At 42.7% G+C, this 14,854-nt stretch overlaps 1 protein-coding gene across 5 annotated transcripts in view; it reads right to left on the bottom strand.

The window, feature by feature from the left end:
- The window catches only part of SP100 (SP100 nuclear antigen), a 99,455-nt gene that overhangs the window by 51,075 nt on the left and 33,526 nt on the right, over positions 1-14,854 (bottom strand). For all 5 annotated transcript variants that reach the window (XM_007082947.3, XM_007082944.3, XM_007082945.3 and 2 more), the window contains exons 2-5: positions 7,764-7,926; positions 6,260-6,428; positions 2,767-2,850; positions 444-506 (exon numbers count right to left, since the gene is read on the bottom strand). In XM_007082947.3, the coding sequence (XP_007083009.1) occupies positions 444-506; positions 2,767-2,850; positions 6,260-6,428; positions 7,764-7,926 (479 nt within the window). The remainder of the gene's footprint in view (positions 1-443; positions 507-2,766; positions 2,851-6,259; positions 6,429-7,763; positions 7,927-14,854) is intronic.

Here is a 14,854-nt window from a genome sequence, read left to right as displayed (position 1 = left end):
GCCGGAGGGTGAGCCCAGAGGCCAGGATCAATGGGTGGATGGAAGCTGGCCCCTGGCTGGCCTGCTTGGTGGGAAGTGGTATCACGGGCGAGATGCAGCCGTTGCCAGAATTATGGACAGATCCGACTTCTCCCTTGTTCCTACTCTCCAATCTCTTGTTAGTGCCCCATGTCGGGAACTCAACAGGAAGCCAGCAACAAAAGGAGCTGGCAAGTAAGTCCACAGGGGACAGTGTCCAGAGATAGAGGGCAGAGCAGAGCAGCGGAAGGTAAGGAATGAATTCCAGGGCAAACACCCCAGGACTTCCTTGGAGAAATTGCAGAAGGAAAGATGGACATTCTGGGTAATCAGCGATACAAAGAAGCAGCCCCCACCCTTCTAGCACATTCCAGAATGGAACGAGAACAGCAAGGGATCACAGAATACAGTCAACAGGAACAGACCGTTGTAAGATGAGGACTGTGGGCATGACCAGGTCAGGCTTCGATATGAGTTTTCACCAGTTCCTAAGGGGAAGAAATTGAAAGTTTCTTTCAGAAACTGAAGTATGGTCTGTGCTGTTCTTCCCTAATCCCCTTTTTTATAAAGTGGGAGGTGAAGATCCCCTCCAGGTATCAATACAGAGGCCATGTGGGCTTGGCAAATCCCACACAACTCTTGTAGTCAGACCCCAGTTGGCAGAGTGGAGGACGAGGGTCGCCCGCATCCCAGGCTACGAGGGCCTCGTTCAAGCCATCTCACTGCGTGTCCTACACGAGGTACTTAAGTAACTGGAGATGGTTGATCCTGACTCCCGTGGCCTCAGTGATGCCACCTTTGCTTCCAAAGCTGCCCTGACCAGCAGACTTACCTGGGTTCTTACAAAGTTCTGGGGCTTTGTCCCTACCTCCTCTCCCTCCACACCCTCCCTTTTCACATCTGTTCAGTCTATCTCGTTGGCCTGTTCATGAGGATTCTGGGTCTGATTCTCCCATTTTTGGTATTTTTTTTTCTGTATCTTTCTCTGCATATATTTCCCAATTTTTGTCTCATGTTTCTGTCTTTTTCATTAGATTACTGGAATGGCAGTACAGGGTTATTAATGCAGACTCTGTCACAGCCAAAAGGTAGAAACAACCATCACTGACCGAGGAATGGATAAGCAAAATGTTATATAGCCATACAAGGGAATACTAACCACTAATAAAAAGGAATGAAGGACTGATTCATGCTACAACATGGATGACCCTTGAAAACATCACACTGAGTGAAAGAAGCCAGACACAAAGTCCATGTTTGTATGATTCCATTTACATGAAATGTCTGGAAGAGGTAAATCCAAACAGACAGAAACTGGACTAGTGGTTGCCAGAGGCTCGGGAAGAGGGGCATAGGGAGTGACACGGAGCTTCCTTCTAAGGTGATCCAAATATGTTAGAACTAGATAAACGTAGTAGCTGCACAACATTCTGAATGCACTAAATATCACTAAACTGTATACTTTAAAATGGTTAATTCTCGGGGCGCCTGGGTGGCTCGGTCGGTTGAGTGTCCGACTTCGGCTCAGGTCATGATCTCAAGGTTCATGAGTTCAAGCCTCGCGTCGGGCTCTGTGCTGACCGCTCGGAGCCTGGAGCCTGCTTCCGATTCTGTGTCTCCCTCTCTCTCTGCCCCTCCCCTGCTCATGCTCTGTCTCTCTCTCTCTGTCAAAAATAAACATTAAAAAGAAAAAATTTAAATAAAATAAAATAAAATAAAATGGTTAATTCTATGTTATGTGAATTTTACTTCCATCAACACACACACACACACACACACACACACACACACACACACACACACACAGACTCTGGGTTCAAAATGCCTGGGTTCATCCTTGCTCATCTGATTCCAGGCTAACTGCCCACAGGGTCTGCAAAATGAGCACATAAGCAAGGCCAACCTCCAGTGGCAGCCTGAGCACTGTCAGGCTACAAACCTACAACGGTCAGAGCAAATGTTTAATCAGTGAGGTGTTAGTAACATGGGTATTTCGGGGCACCTGGGTGGCTCAGTCAGTTGTGTCTGACTCTTGATTTTGGCTCAGATCATGATCATTGTTTGTGAGATCGAGCCCTGTGCTGGGCTTTGTGCTGATAGCACAGGGACTGCTTGGGATTTTCTCTCTTCTTCTCTCTGCCCACACCCTCCTCTTCCCGTGCACTTTCTCTCTCAAAATGAATAAACAAGCTTTAAAAAAAATAACATGGTTATTTCTATTCTTTTAACCCTTTCTTCCCTGTTTTCATTTCCCTTCCTTCTCTCCCTCAAAGTGCCCACATCCTCCCCTCCACCTCTGTACCACTTCCTCTTTTCTGTGACTGGCATTCTCTGAATAGCATCTTGAACAACATCCCCCACATTGAAATTGGTCCCATCTGCCATCATTTAATATTGACCATGGGCCCAGTTCTTAGCCTTTCACAGCTTTACACTGATCTTCTCCTATAGGGGCCTTTCTAAATCTCAATTACTTCCTGGTAGTTAATCTGCTTAAATCTGGTTTTACTGACACACTGGTTTTCTGTCCCTTCATCTTGGTTATTGGGCCAATAGTCTCTTGTCATAGCTACTCCTCCAGGATTTTGCCTCTGGTTAGATGCTCACACGAATACCGCTCCTTGCCTTCTCCTTGGTCCTTAACATTTCTTCCCTGATTCCCCAAATTCACTCAGGACTCGGGCCTGAGTTCCCTTTCTCCTTTTCTTCTTTGCAGATGAGAATCGGTATTTATCAGGTTACAATCACCTTGTTCAAGGCTCAGTTGGATATTAGGATTGTTCACCGCCTCTTCTCCATCACTTTCTTGGTAACTAAGTTTTTCTTGGATTGCTGAAGAGAGGGAGACAGAGGAGGCAATTAGGGATCCCCATCAGAGACCAGGAACAATACCTCAATATTGCACAGTTACCAACTCCCATCCCCCAAGCTCAGTGTCTCTGATCCTCTTTGTAAAATTCCCCCATCATCCCTGGGATAGAAAAGAGAACTCCCAGCAAGAGAATCTATGTTTCTCACACAGAAAGGAGCTCCTCCAATATAAGGATAAAGGAAAACATCATGATGCTATTAGCCTTGTAAAAGAATTTGTGGATGGCCAGGAAATGTATGTATCAAAATAAGTAAAAGGACTGAAATGTGTTTCTGAACTGTTCAAACTGAAAGGAAGAAACAGGGATTTCCTTGGGAGATGAGCTAAGCTCCTAGAGAGATCCCTGGGTATGAAAGAGAAAGCCCAGCTACTTTAAAGATGCTGCTAGACAAGAGGAGGGTTGGGGTAGGGAGGGTGGGGGCTTCCCAAAGACACAAAGCGGGGGACACCAGGAGGAACGAGACAGACCTCCCAGGGGCCCAGGACCCGGGAACAAAGGACAATCCGCAGCTCTGAGCACTGAGCAGACTGCAGCGCTGGAGGACGACCCCAGACGCCTTCCCCGTGGGCTCCGGGCTCCGGAGGCTGGGACACCAGCCCAGCGCCCCTGCCTGCAGGTGACCCAGCACACATGGGAGGAAGGAAATGAACCAGGAAGCCTGGTGGGGAGGGCTGTCTGTGGGGAGTCCAGAGAGGAGGGGGCACCAGGGAGGAGGGGACCCGTTGCCTCAGGGCTGATGACGGGAGCTCCTCCTGGGGCAGCACCAGTGGGGGTGAGTTCCACTGGACGGTGGGAGCCACGGGTGCTTCGTCATCCCAGGACGTGGCCTCAGATCCTGGGAAAACCAGGTGGAAGATACGAGAGAACAAAGGGAAAGGTGAAGGGGGCCTGTGCGTGGAGGGTCCCATGGGGGCTCAGGGGCCTCTGAGCACCAGATGAAGGTGGGAATTGGGGCGCAGGAGAGGGTGCCGCACTCGGGCCACAGCCCCCAGAATCTTGGCTTTGGGTCCCTGACCGTCAGCTCCCGGGCACAACAGGGTCTGGGAGGTGACAGCTGCCACCTCCGAAGGGACAGATGGGCAACAGCGAGTGTAGGTGTGGGTCACCCCAACTCGGGGAGCCCTGGAAACTAACACGTGTGATGTGGACAGTGAACCTGGAAGGGGGGGGGTCCCTGCAGTCCACGGAGAGGATCAGAGCCCCCAAGATGTAGGCAGTTGACATGTAACCTCCATTCCCTTTGTTCCCATGGCCAGGGGCATCCTGGTTGCAAATGTAATATTGACTTGAAATTTCTGATTAGGTATTTAATTTCCTTTATTCCATTTCTAACTGTACTGACTTGCTGTAGAAATTTTGTTCTCAGATAAGGTTACTGTTGACACAAGTCAACAAAGCACATGCTTTTTAATTTTTTCCTTGCTTATAAAACTGTTGATATCTCTTTATTGCCTATTAATAAACTTCTAATTTCTTAGCTTTTTCTTTCTTTGAAGAAAATCTTCTTCAAACTTATCTCTCACAAATCAGATCCACAGTCTGCTTCTCACTCTCTGAGACAAATCAAATTTGTCTTTGGTTTTTTGTTTTTTAATTTTTTTTAACGTTTATTTATTTTTGAGACAGAGAGAGACAAAGCATGAATGGGGGAGGGTCAGAGAGAGGGAGACATAGAATCTGAAACAGGCTCCAGGCTCTGAGCTGTCAGCACAGAGCCCAACGCGTGGCTCGAACTCACGGACTGCGAGATCATGACCTGAGCCGAAGTCGGACGTTCAACCGACTGAGTCACCCAGGCGCCCCATCAAATTTGTCTTTGTTTTGAAGACAGGCTGGACCCTTGGACACTCCATGCCTGATCCCATAATGCCAGCCCTCCTCAGGACATGTGAGCCTTCTTCTTATGATGTGTCTCTCCCTTATTTGGAGAACTCCACTGACACTAAACTCTGTTGAAACAAAAGGTTTTCTAGGCAAGTAAAAAAATTATACATACACACACACACACAAGCATTCTCTTAATTCTTGCAGGCCTTAAAATAAATGAAAATAAAATCATTTTAAAAAATCATGCTTTCCCAGGAAAAAAATCGAGAATCAAACCTTTAGTTTTGTAGAACATGTGGCAGAGCATTGTTTTTGTGATTATTTGAATAATGTTTGTTTCACCCCGAAAGACTTAATAAAACCAATTCTCCAAGACACCTGGTTAGCTCAGTCAGTTGAGAGTCCAACTTCGGCTCAGGTCGTGATATCACGGTTTGTGAGTTTAAGCCTTGCATCAGGCTCTGTGCTGACAGCTCAGAGCCTGGAGCCTGCTTCCGATTCTGTGTCTCCCCTCTCTTCACCCCTCCTCTGCTCTCTCTCTCTCTCTCAAAAATAAACAAACATTAAAAAAATTAAACAACAACAACAATTCTCCTTCTTTAAGGGTAAATTTAACCTTGGGTTAATTTTCTGGCTCGTTACTCTGGAAACCTAATCAAGGTGGCCTCTCTCCTGTGTTATTAGGCCAACATCAGCCTACTTAAAACCTAGTGTAGGGGCACCTGGGTGGCTCAGTCGGTTAAGCATCTGATTTCTGCTCAGGTCATGATCTCACGGTTCATGAGTTCAAGCCCCACATCGGGCTCTGTGCTGACAGCTCAGAGCCTGGAGCCTGCTTTGGATTCTGTGTCTCCCTCTCTCTCTCCCCCTCCCCTACTTGCAGTCTGTGTAGCTCTCTCAAAAATAAAATAAGCATTAAAATTTTTTTTAAAAGCCCTCGTTTAGCCCTAGTTTAGGGTTAAAAATGACTGCAAAGTGCATGTGGATTGGGAGGGATTATCTGGAGACTACAAAGCACACTCTGGTCTTCCTTCAGTGTGGTGACTCTTTTTAACTCTCCTTGTCCCTTGTGAGGTCCCTGAAACTTATAACTACAGCTCTGTTACATGAGATATTGATACCCATGGGCATGGTGCTGCTAAGCCAGGGTGGGTCCTTTATCCACAGCTAAGCTGACAGTTGAGTTGGGTAGTAGTCAACTTGGTGGACTGCAGTGTGGACCACTGCAAGGAGTCCCACAATTGGCCTGTTGGGATGCTGTATTTCCTGTAATGTGTCCTTCTAAGTCGATCTGATGCCATTTGTCTCTGGTTATCCTGTGAGTCTAAAGGCCTAGTTAAGCAGACCTCCAGATGGGTGTTTCCTATAGCCATTATACCATAAGCTTTAAGAAGGCTCATGATTTGTGTTTTCTTATATCCTCACTGCCTGGCACTGTATGTAGCAAATTGTAGTGGCTCAATATACACCTGTCCAAAAAAAAAAAAAAAAAGAAAGAAAAAAATATAAAACATCAAAAGATAGATAATAAGCCTAATTACCATTTTCGAAGCTGTTATAGATGTGATTTAAATCAGGGTATTCTTGCATGTTGACCTCGCTGAACAATGCTTCTAGAAGTGGCAGGTCAAATGTCTTCTCCAGCTCATTTAGAACGTTATACACCACTCTTTGTACAGGGACCAGGTTTCTACAAGAATCTTGACAATCCTTAAAAAATTATTGAATAGAGAAAATATAAATACAGACTTCCAAGTTACAGAAGAGCCCCCAGAAAGTGATTTTATGGGTAATGTATTCCAGGTTCCCTCCATAGGTACCTTCTCATATAAAGTTTTAGAATTTCGACATATTTGTATGTAACTCCTTCCTCCTTAAAAATATTCACTTGTAAAACTGATCTCCTCACCGTCATTTACATTAGATGTGAGAGCACCTTTGAAGAGTAACAGTTTCAAAGTTAAATAATATGTAGCCCTTTAAGAACCTGGCCAGATGTTTTAGGAATACATGTTTAGGAATGATGAGCAGCTGTCCTGTTACGTGCACAATCGTTGCCTTTTCCCCAGGACTGACTTGGTCTTAAAGAGCTCAAGGAAAGCAGGTGACAGTTCTCCCCTTTTGTGAACGTGGCCATAGAGAAAGCATATTCATAGGGCAAAGAGAAGACTTGCATTGGGGCACCTGGGGGGCTCAGTCAGTTAAGTGTCCAACTTTTGATTTTGGCTCAGGTCATGATCTCACGGTTCATGAGCTCGAGCCCCTGGTCAGGCTGTGTGCTGACAGTGAGAAGCCTGCTTGGGATTCTCTCTGGCCCTCTCTCTCTACCCCTCCTCCGCGTGTGCTTGCTCTCTCACTCTCTCAAAATCAATAAATAAACATTAAAAAAGGAAGACTTGCATCTCTGTATCTCCATTAATGCCTACTACTAAAATTCACCCAAATTCCAAGACTCCAGAGGTACCATTAAAAAAAAGAGAAAAAGAAAAAAAGGAAAAGAACCCTAATAGCTGAAAACTGCTGGAGAAAGAATAACAATCATCAATTCCCACATTTGGTCCTAACAGGACACCAGTTTCCTGTAGGCTTTAATGTTTTCAGATCTAAGGACTCAAACTGATGTCCATTGAAATGTGTTAATTATTATTCTATTAAATTAACTCATTTACATTACACAGCAATTCATTAAAATTACCTTTAATTCTTAGTTTATGCTATATTCTATGCATTCCTACAAGGCATTACGCATCTCTGGAGAACTCCTGGTTCAGATCCAGCCCATTTGCAGTGCTGTTTAGCACAAGTCCAGTGGGCACCACGGAGCTCCAGTCCCTAAGTGAGAAGCAGGGCTGCCTCTGGTGATGACTGATTCTCCTTTCACTTTTTGCCTTATAGGAAACACTTACAACAGTACTTGGAAAGGCCTCCCACTCATAGGAGACTCCTCAGTCGGCCAGTTGTGCTTGATGTTTGCGTCCGGGGTATTAAATTACAATTTCATTTGGGGCCAGTTTACCATACCGTGACATAACATACGTCACTTACTTCATACATTTTATTGGTGATGAGTTCACGGTCACGGAGGCATTCAAAGAAAGGAAATGTCTTTTTTATTGCATTTGAAATCTCCACCTTGTGTCTTTTGAAGTGTTTGAACACAGTTTCATAGATGAGTCTGTCATCGGTGCTCTGGTCTTCTGCAGACACCCTAGGAAGGAAGGATACCATATGAAAACGGTCATCGAGATGTCCAAGATGCTTGTGGTGGCTGTAAGATTTATATATAAAGGATAAGCTGTGAAAAACTAACGTATATAAGTTAAGTGGTCCTGAGTAGAGACAGAACACATGGAATTAAAGCAATAAGCAAACATATTATGAAGAAAGCATGGGGGTTAAGAAAGACTGAAATAAAAGGAAAAAAAAAAAAAAGAAAGACTTAAATGCAGGATTGAAAAATCTGTTCTAGTCTGTCTGGATCAAAGCCATTGTAAAGATATCTTCACATATCTGAAATATTTTTGCAATTAAAAAAATTAAATTTAAACAAAATTGAGATATAGTGAACAGAGGAATGAAAAGCAATGGAATAAACCACACTCAAATAAAACCGTTTTGAAAAAAAAGAAAGCAATGGACTAAAAATCTAACCTTGAAAATACTTCCTAATTAACAACTAAGAGAAAAATAGTATCAGAAAGAAAAAACAAGCTGTCCCCTTTCTGATGTATAGCTGTTAAGAGAAATGCCATCCTGCTAATATTATAAAACTAGTTTATAAAGGATAAGATGTGGTTAATAATGATATGACACAGTATAAATTGATAATTTCACAAGAATATCAAACATTTCTCCTGGGACATCTGCCCTTCTTTGTGTTAATATAAATCTGTCTGTGCTAGTGAATCTTTTCAGGCACCTGAATTTCAGAAATCGCTGATGTTTCCTGTGAAATTAATTTTAAACTGGAGTCTGTAATTCCAGTTGTTAGTTGATCATTTTATTGCTCTGATAATAATGTTTTAATCAACATCTTGTATCATGAAGACTCAGAAGCTTTCTTTGTCAAACCAGAAGAGAATCATTGCCACTTGCCAGTACTTAGCGTTCCTCAGGGAATAATGATGTCACATGATTGTGAAACATCCCTGAAAAAACAAGTTTCAGTTCAAAGACTGCAGGTTGAAAAGAAGCATGTGTCTTGTCTTTTATTAAAAGCCCTGCTAAAATGATAATAAAGAAATTGGATTCACACTGGCAAGGAGAATTGCTGGGCAATGAGGACAAGAGAGATTTCCATCAAAATCCGTAGACGAAAGTGGGCAGAGGGGTGCTCATTGCTGTTGTAGGTGAAAGATGCTCCCAGAGGTCAGAACAACAACTAGTTTGCCCTGAAGAGCCCTGAAGAGGCAGTGGAGATCACAAGGGATGGTTCTGGAAATTTACGTGTTAATTTAAAAATGGCAAATAGAACAGCGTACGTCTAACCTCTCCACCTACAAGCTGACCCCCTGGATCCAAGCAACCTCTCAAAGGCAAACACTGCTGACCTCTCTATCACCATGTGCGAATTTAGCCTGTTACCAGATTTCATGTACATGGAATAATCGTACATCATGTACGCTCTGTGCCTGACATTTGCTCATAACCCATGCTGTTGGATGAAGAGAAGTTTGTTCCTTTCTGTTGTTGAAGGTATTCCATTGTGTGGACCTACCACAATCTGCTTATTCATTTTCCTGTTGATGGTTATTTAGATTGATTCCAGTTTGAGACTTGTGTGAAGAAAGTTGCTGTTCTTGTACGCATCTTTTTATGGCATGATGCTTTCGTTTGTCTTGTGTAAATAACTAGGAGTGGGGCATGGTGTGAATATGCTTAGCTATTTTAGAATCCGCCAAACTGTTTTTTAGAGCCTATTAGATATAGTTTTCCTAATTTAAGCCACTCTCATGTGTATGGTGTGGTATCTTAGATAGTTTTAATTTGTATTACTTTAATGATGTTGAGCACACTTTCATACGTTCATTGGCAATTATGCATCTTGTTTTGTAAGGTGTCTGTTCAAGTCTTTGACCTATTTCTATTGTTGGGTTATCTTTTACTACTTACTGATGTGTAGCAGCTTGTTTTATATTATGGAAAGAATTGTTTTGTTTGATTTATGTATTATGAACATTTTCTCCCAGTCTGTGATTTGCTTAACCATGTGTTTTGATGAGGAGAAATTTTTAATTTTGATGAAGCCAAACCCATCACTTTTTTTCTGTGGTAAAAACCTTAAGGTACTACGAAATCTTTGCCTATCACAAGTTAGTGAAAATATTCACAGAGCAATTTACAATGTAGGCATGGGTCTATTTCTGGACTTCCTATTCTGTACCACTGATCTATTTGTCTATCCTTATGCCAACAGCATATCGGCTTGCACAGTGTAGCTTATAGAAAATCTTGAAGCCAATTAGGGAAAAATTGTCTTGACTTTTCTAGGTCTTTTGGCTTTCTATATAGCTCTTAAAATCATTTTGACAATTTCTACAAGAAAAGCCTTTTGGATTTTTATAGGGTTTGCTTTGAACCTATAGGTAAATTTGGTAACAACTGATATCTTAATGATATTGAACTACAATCTGTTAACACTGTATAGCTCTCCATTTATTTGGTTTTCCTTAATTTTGTCTAGAAATGTTTATAGTTTTCATAAGGAAGTCATATACGTCTCTCATTAAATTTACTCTTAACTAAGAATGGTATTGCTCTTTTAAAACTGGCATTGCTTTAAATGGTATTGCTTTTTAAATTGCTTGTTATAATTGTATGGGAATAAACTAATTTTCAAAAATGTTAACCACGTATTTATAAGCCTGCTAAATTCTTGTATTCTAATAATGTATTTATATATTTCTTTTGGATTTTATAGAAAATAAAGAATCAAGCAAAACCCCTTCACTTTTTTTCCCCCAACAATTATTTCTTTTTCTTTCTTATTGTAATGGTTAGGAGTTTAGACACAATGTTGAAGAAAAGTGGGGAGAATGGACTACCTTGTCTTGTTTCCAATCTTAAAAAAAAAGCACTTAGGGAGCACCCGGGTGGCCCAGTCGGTTAAGCATCGACTTCGGCTCAGGTCATGATCTCGCAGTTTGTGAGTTTGAGCCCCACATCAGGCTCTGTGCTGACAGCTCAGAGCCTGGAGCTTGCTTCGGATTCTGTGACTCCCTCTCTCTCTGCCACCCGCCCCCCACACTCATGCTCTGTCTCTCAAAAAATAAACATTAAAAAAATTAAAGAAAACAAGTACGACTGATATATTAATAGAAAAGATACGATGGGCTCATATAAAATGCTAACTTAAAACCAGACAAGGTAGAAAAAGAAGGAAACAAGAAACAAAGCAAATGTAATGAATAAAGAACAATAATGTAGATGGTAGATATTAATAAATATATAAAGAAGTATTTTCAGTATGAATGGTGTAAACGTTCTAATTCAAAGCAGAGATCGTTGGCGCAGGAGCTAAGATGGTAACATAGTAGGAGAACCCTAGGCTCATCTTGTCCCTTGAACACAACTAGATAACAAATCATTCTGAAAACCCAAGAAGTCAGCCTGAGGGCTGACAGAACAAACTGAACAAGTAGAGGGAGAGAAGAGGCCACAGTGAAGAAGGTAGGAAGTGTGGAGACATGGTTTGGGGGAGAAAGGGATGGTGGGATGCTGCGGAGGGGAGAAAGCCCTGGTTGCAAAGAAAGGTGAGAGAGGAGCACACAGAGATATGCACAAGGAGAATACTTCCTCAGAACCGTTGGCTGGGGAAATGAGAGGGGCTGATTTTAGTGAGTTCTTGCAACCAGTGGGGCTTGAAGTGAACTCCAGGGAGTTTTAAAGGTCTTTGGGGACGGCTGGGATAGAGCCTTGAGAGGACTGCCCTGCTCCTGGAAAGGAGGCAGGGAAACAATACCGGGACAGACAGCACAACTTGAGGATCACCTGGGCACACAGTGGGGAGATTATTCGCCCTCCTTGGGGCACATCCCTGAGAGATGGCATTCACAGAGGCACCTCTCCATGGGACAAAGTTGTCCGCAGGTGTCATTTCCATCCCCCACCCCGCCACGTCCTTCAGCATAAGCACAGAACCACCTGACCAGGCAGCTCAACGCCAACACTGGCTGCCTAGCCTGCCTGCTCCAAGTCCCACACCGCTGCACTCCAAGAAGGTGTGACTGCCCTTGGCCAAACCTCCTTCAGTCCCAGTGTGGTGACACCTTACCCCAGAAGGCCAGTGTAGACCCCCACCAGAGCACTTCCCCAAAGTTTGGAGTTTTAAAAGTCAGCAGGCTTGGCTGGGATAGAGCCCTGAGGGAAATGTGCTGCTCCAGGAGAGAATGCAGGCAAGCAACCCAGTGGCAGACAGCATGAAAACAGTGAAAAATGCCTGGAATGCACAGGGGGAGAATATTCGCTCTTCTGGGAGTGCTTTCCTGAGAGCAGCAAGCATGGAGACCCCTCTCTGGGGAAAAAGCAGCTGGCTGATGCCATTTCCCTCCCCTGCACCTCAGCATAAACACAGAACCACCTTTTAGTAAACAGCACAGCGCTGACACTGGCTGCCTAGCCTGCTTACATCAGATCGCACACCCCTGCGTTATGTTCATATTGCCCTTCTCGGTCAAGTTTGCCTCAGTCCCAGCGTGGCAGGGCCCTTCCCCAGAAGACCAGCAGAAACCCCTGCCCACACCACATCTCCTGAGCAGACTGTTCTGCAAGGCTTCAGTTCTAGTGTAAGTAGCATCAGGTCCCATTTAACAAGCAGACCAGACCACGCCTCGTTAAAACTTGCCATGATTTGACCAAGAACCAAACACTGCCCATTGCAGGCAAGGAGAGCCTCTGCAGATGCCTGGCCTGAAGGATACAGCAGCCAAAACACAACAGCAGAGTGCATGCAGCACATACCAGAAACACTTCCTGAAGCACCAGGCCCTGGATACCACATGACCTCTTTTTCATAAAGCCATTACTCGCAGAAGCAGGAAACATAAGAAGCTTTTCTAACACAGAGAAGAAGACAGAGACGACAAGATGTCAAAATGGAGGAATTAATCCCAAATGAAATAATAAGATCAGGTCTCAGCCAGAGATCTAATCAAAACAGATATAAGTAATATACCTGACAGAGAATTTAAAGCAACAATCATCAGGATACTCACTGGGCTTAAGAAAAGCATGGAAGACATCAGGGAGAACCGCATTGGGTGATGGGCATTGACGAGGGCACCTGTTGGGATGAGCACTGGGTGTTGTATGGAAACCAATTTGACAATAAATTTCATATTAAAAAAAAAGAAACAGTTAAAAAATAATCAGTCAGAAATAAAAAATGCAGTAACTGAGATTCAAAACAGACTGGATGCAGTGGCCACAAGGATGGAAGAAGCAGAGGAATGAATAAGTAATATAGAAGATAAAATAATGGAAAATAATAAAGCTGAACAAAAGAGAGAGAATTATGGAACACAAGAATAGACTTAGGGAACTCAGTGACTCCATCAAACATAATAACATCATATCATAGGAATCCCAGAATAAGAAGAAGAGAGAAAAGGGGGCAGAAAATTTATTTCAGGAGATAATAGCATAAAGCTAACCTAATCTGGGAAGGAAACAGACATCCAGATCCAGGAGGCACAGAGAACTCTCATCAAAATGAACAAAAGCAGATCAAGACAAAAGAGGTCCCTACCTTACAAGGGAAGACCCATAAGTCTAGCTGCAGATCTCTCCATAGAAACTTGGCAAGCCAGAAGGGAGTGGCATGATATATTCAATGTGCTGAATGGGGAAAGTCTACAGCCAAGAAAACTCTATCCAGCAAGGCTATCATTCTGAATAGAAAAAGATATAAAGAGTTTCCCAGACAAACAAAAACTAAAGGAGTTTGTGACCACTAAACCAGCCCTGCAAGAAATTTTAAGAGGGACTCTCTGAGGGGAGAAAAGATGAAACAAAACAAAAAAGACTAAAAGCAACAAAGACTGGAAAGGACTAGAGAATATCACCAGAAACTCCAACTCTATAGGCAACACAGTGGCAATAAATTCATATCTTTCAGTACTCACTCTAAATGTCAATGGACTAAATGCTCTAACCAAAAGACATAGGGTAACAGAATGGAAAATAAAACAAGATCTATCTATATTCTGTTTACAAGAGACCCATTTTAGACCTAAAGACACCTTCAGAAAGTAAGGGGATGGCGAAACATCTATTATGCTAATGGTCACTGAACGAAAACCAGAGTAGCCATACTTATATCAGACAATCTAGACTTTAAAATAAAGACTGTAAGAAGAGAATGAAGAAGGGCACTATATCATAATTAAGGGACCTATCCACACGAAGATCTAACAATTGTAAACATTTGTGCCCCCAACCTGATATAACCCAAATATATAAATCAATTAATCACAAACATAAAGAAACTCATTGAAAATGATACCATAATAGTAGGGGACGTCAACACCCCACTTACAACAGCGGACAGATCACCTAAGCAGAAAATCAACACAGAAACAATGGCTTTGAATGACACACCGGATCGGGTGGACTTAACAGATATAATCAGAACATTTCATCCTAAAGCAGAATATACACTCTTCTCGAGTGCATATGGAACATTATCCAGAATAGATCACATACTGGGACACAAATCAGCCCTCAGCAAGTACCAAAAAGATTGAGATCATACCATGCATATTTTCAGACCACAATGCTATGAAACTCGAAATCAACCACAAGAAAAAATTTGGAAAGACAACAAATACTTGGAGACTAAACAGCATCCTATTAAAGAATGAATGGGTTAACCAAGAAGTTAAAGAGGAAATTAAAAAGTACATGGAAGCCAATGAAAATGATAATACCACAGTCCCAAACCTCTGGGATGCAGCAAAGGCTGTCTTAAGAGGGAAGTATATAGCAATCCAGGCCTTCTTAAAAAAAGAAGAAAGGTCTCAGATACACAACCTAACTTTACACCTTAAAGAGCTGAAAAAAGAACAGCAAATGAAATCCAACACCAGCAGAAGACAGGAAATAATAAAGATTAGAGCAGAAATCAATGCTACCGAAAT

The sequence above is a fragment of the Panthera tigris genome, chromosome C1 (assembly GCF_018350195.1).
Source record: "Panthera tigris isolate Pti1 chromosome C1, P.tigris_Pti1_mat1.1, whole genome shotgun sequence".
Taxonomy (NCBI): Eukaryota; Metazoa; Chordata; class Mammalia; order Carnivora; family Felidae; genus Panthera; species Panthera tigris.
Note: the sequence above shows the minus strand (reverse complement) of the source record. Positions and strands in the feature narration are given on the sequence as shown.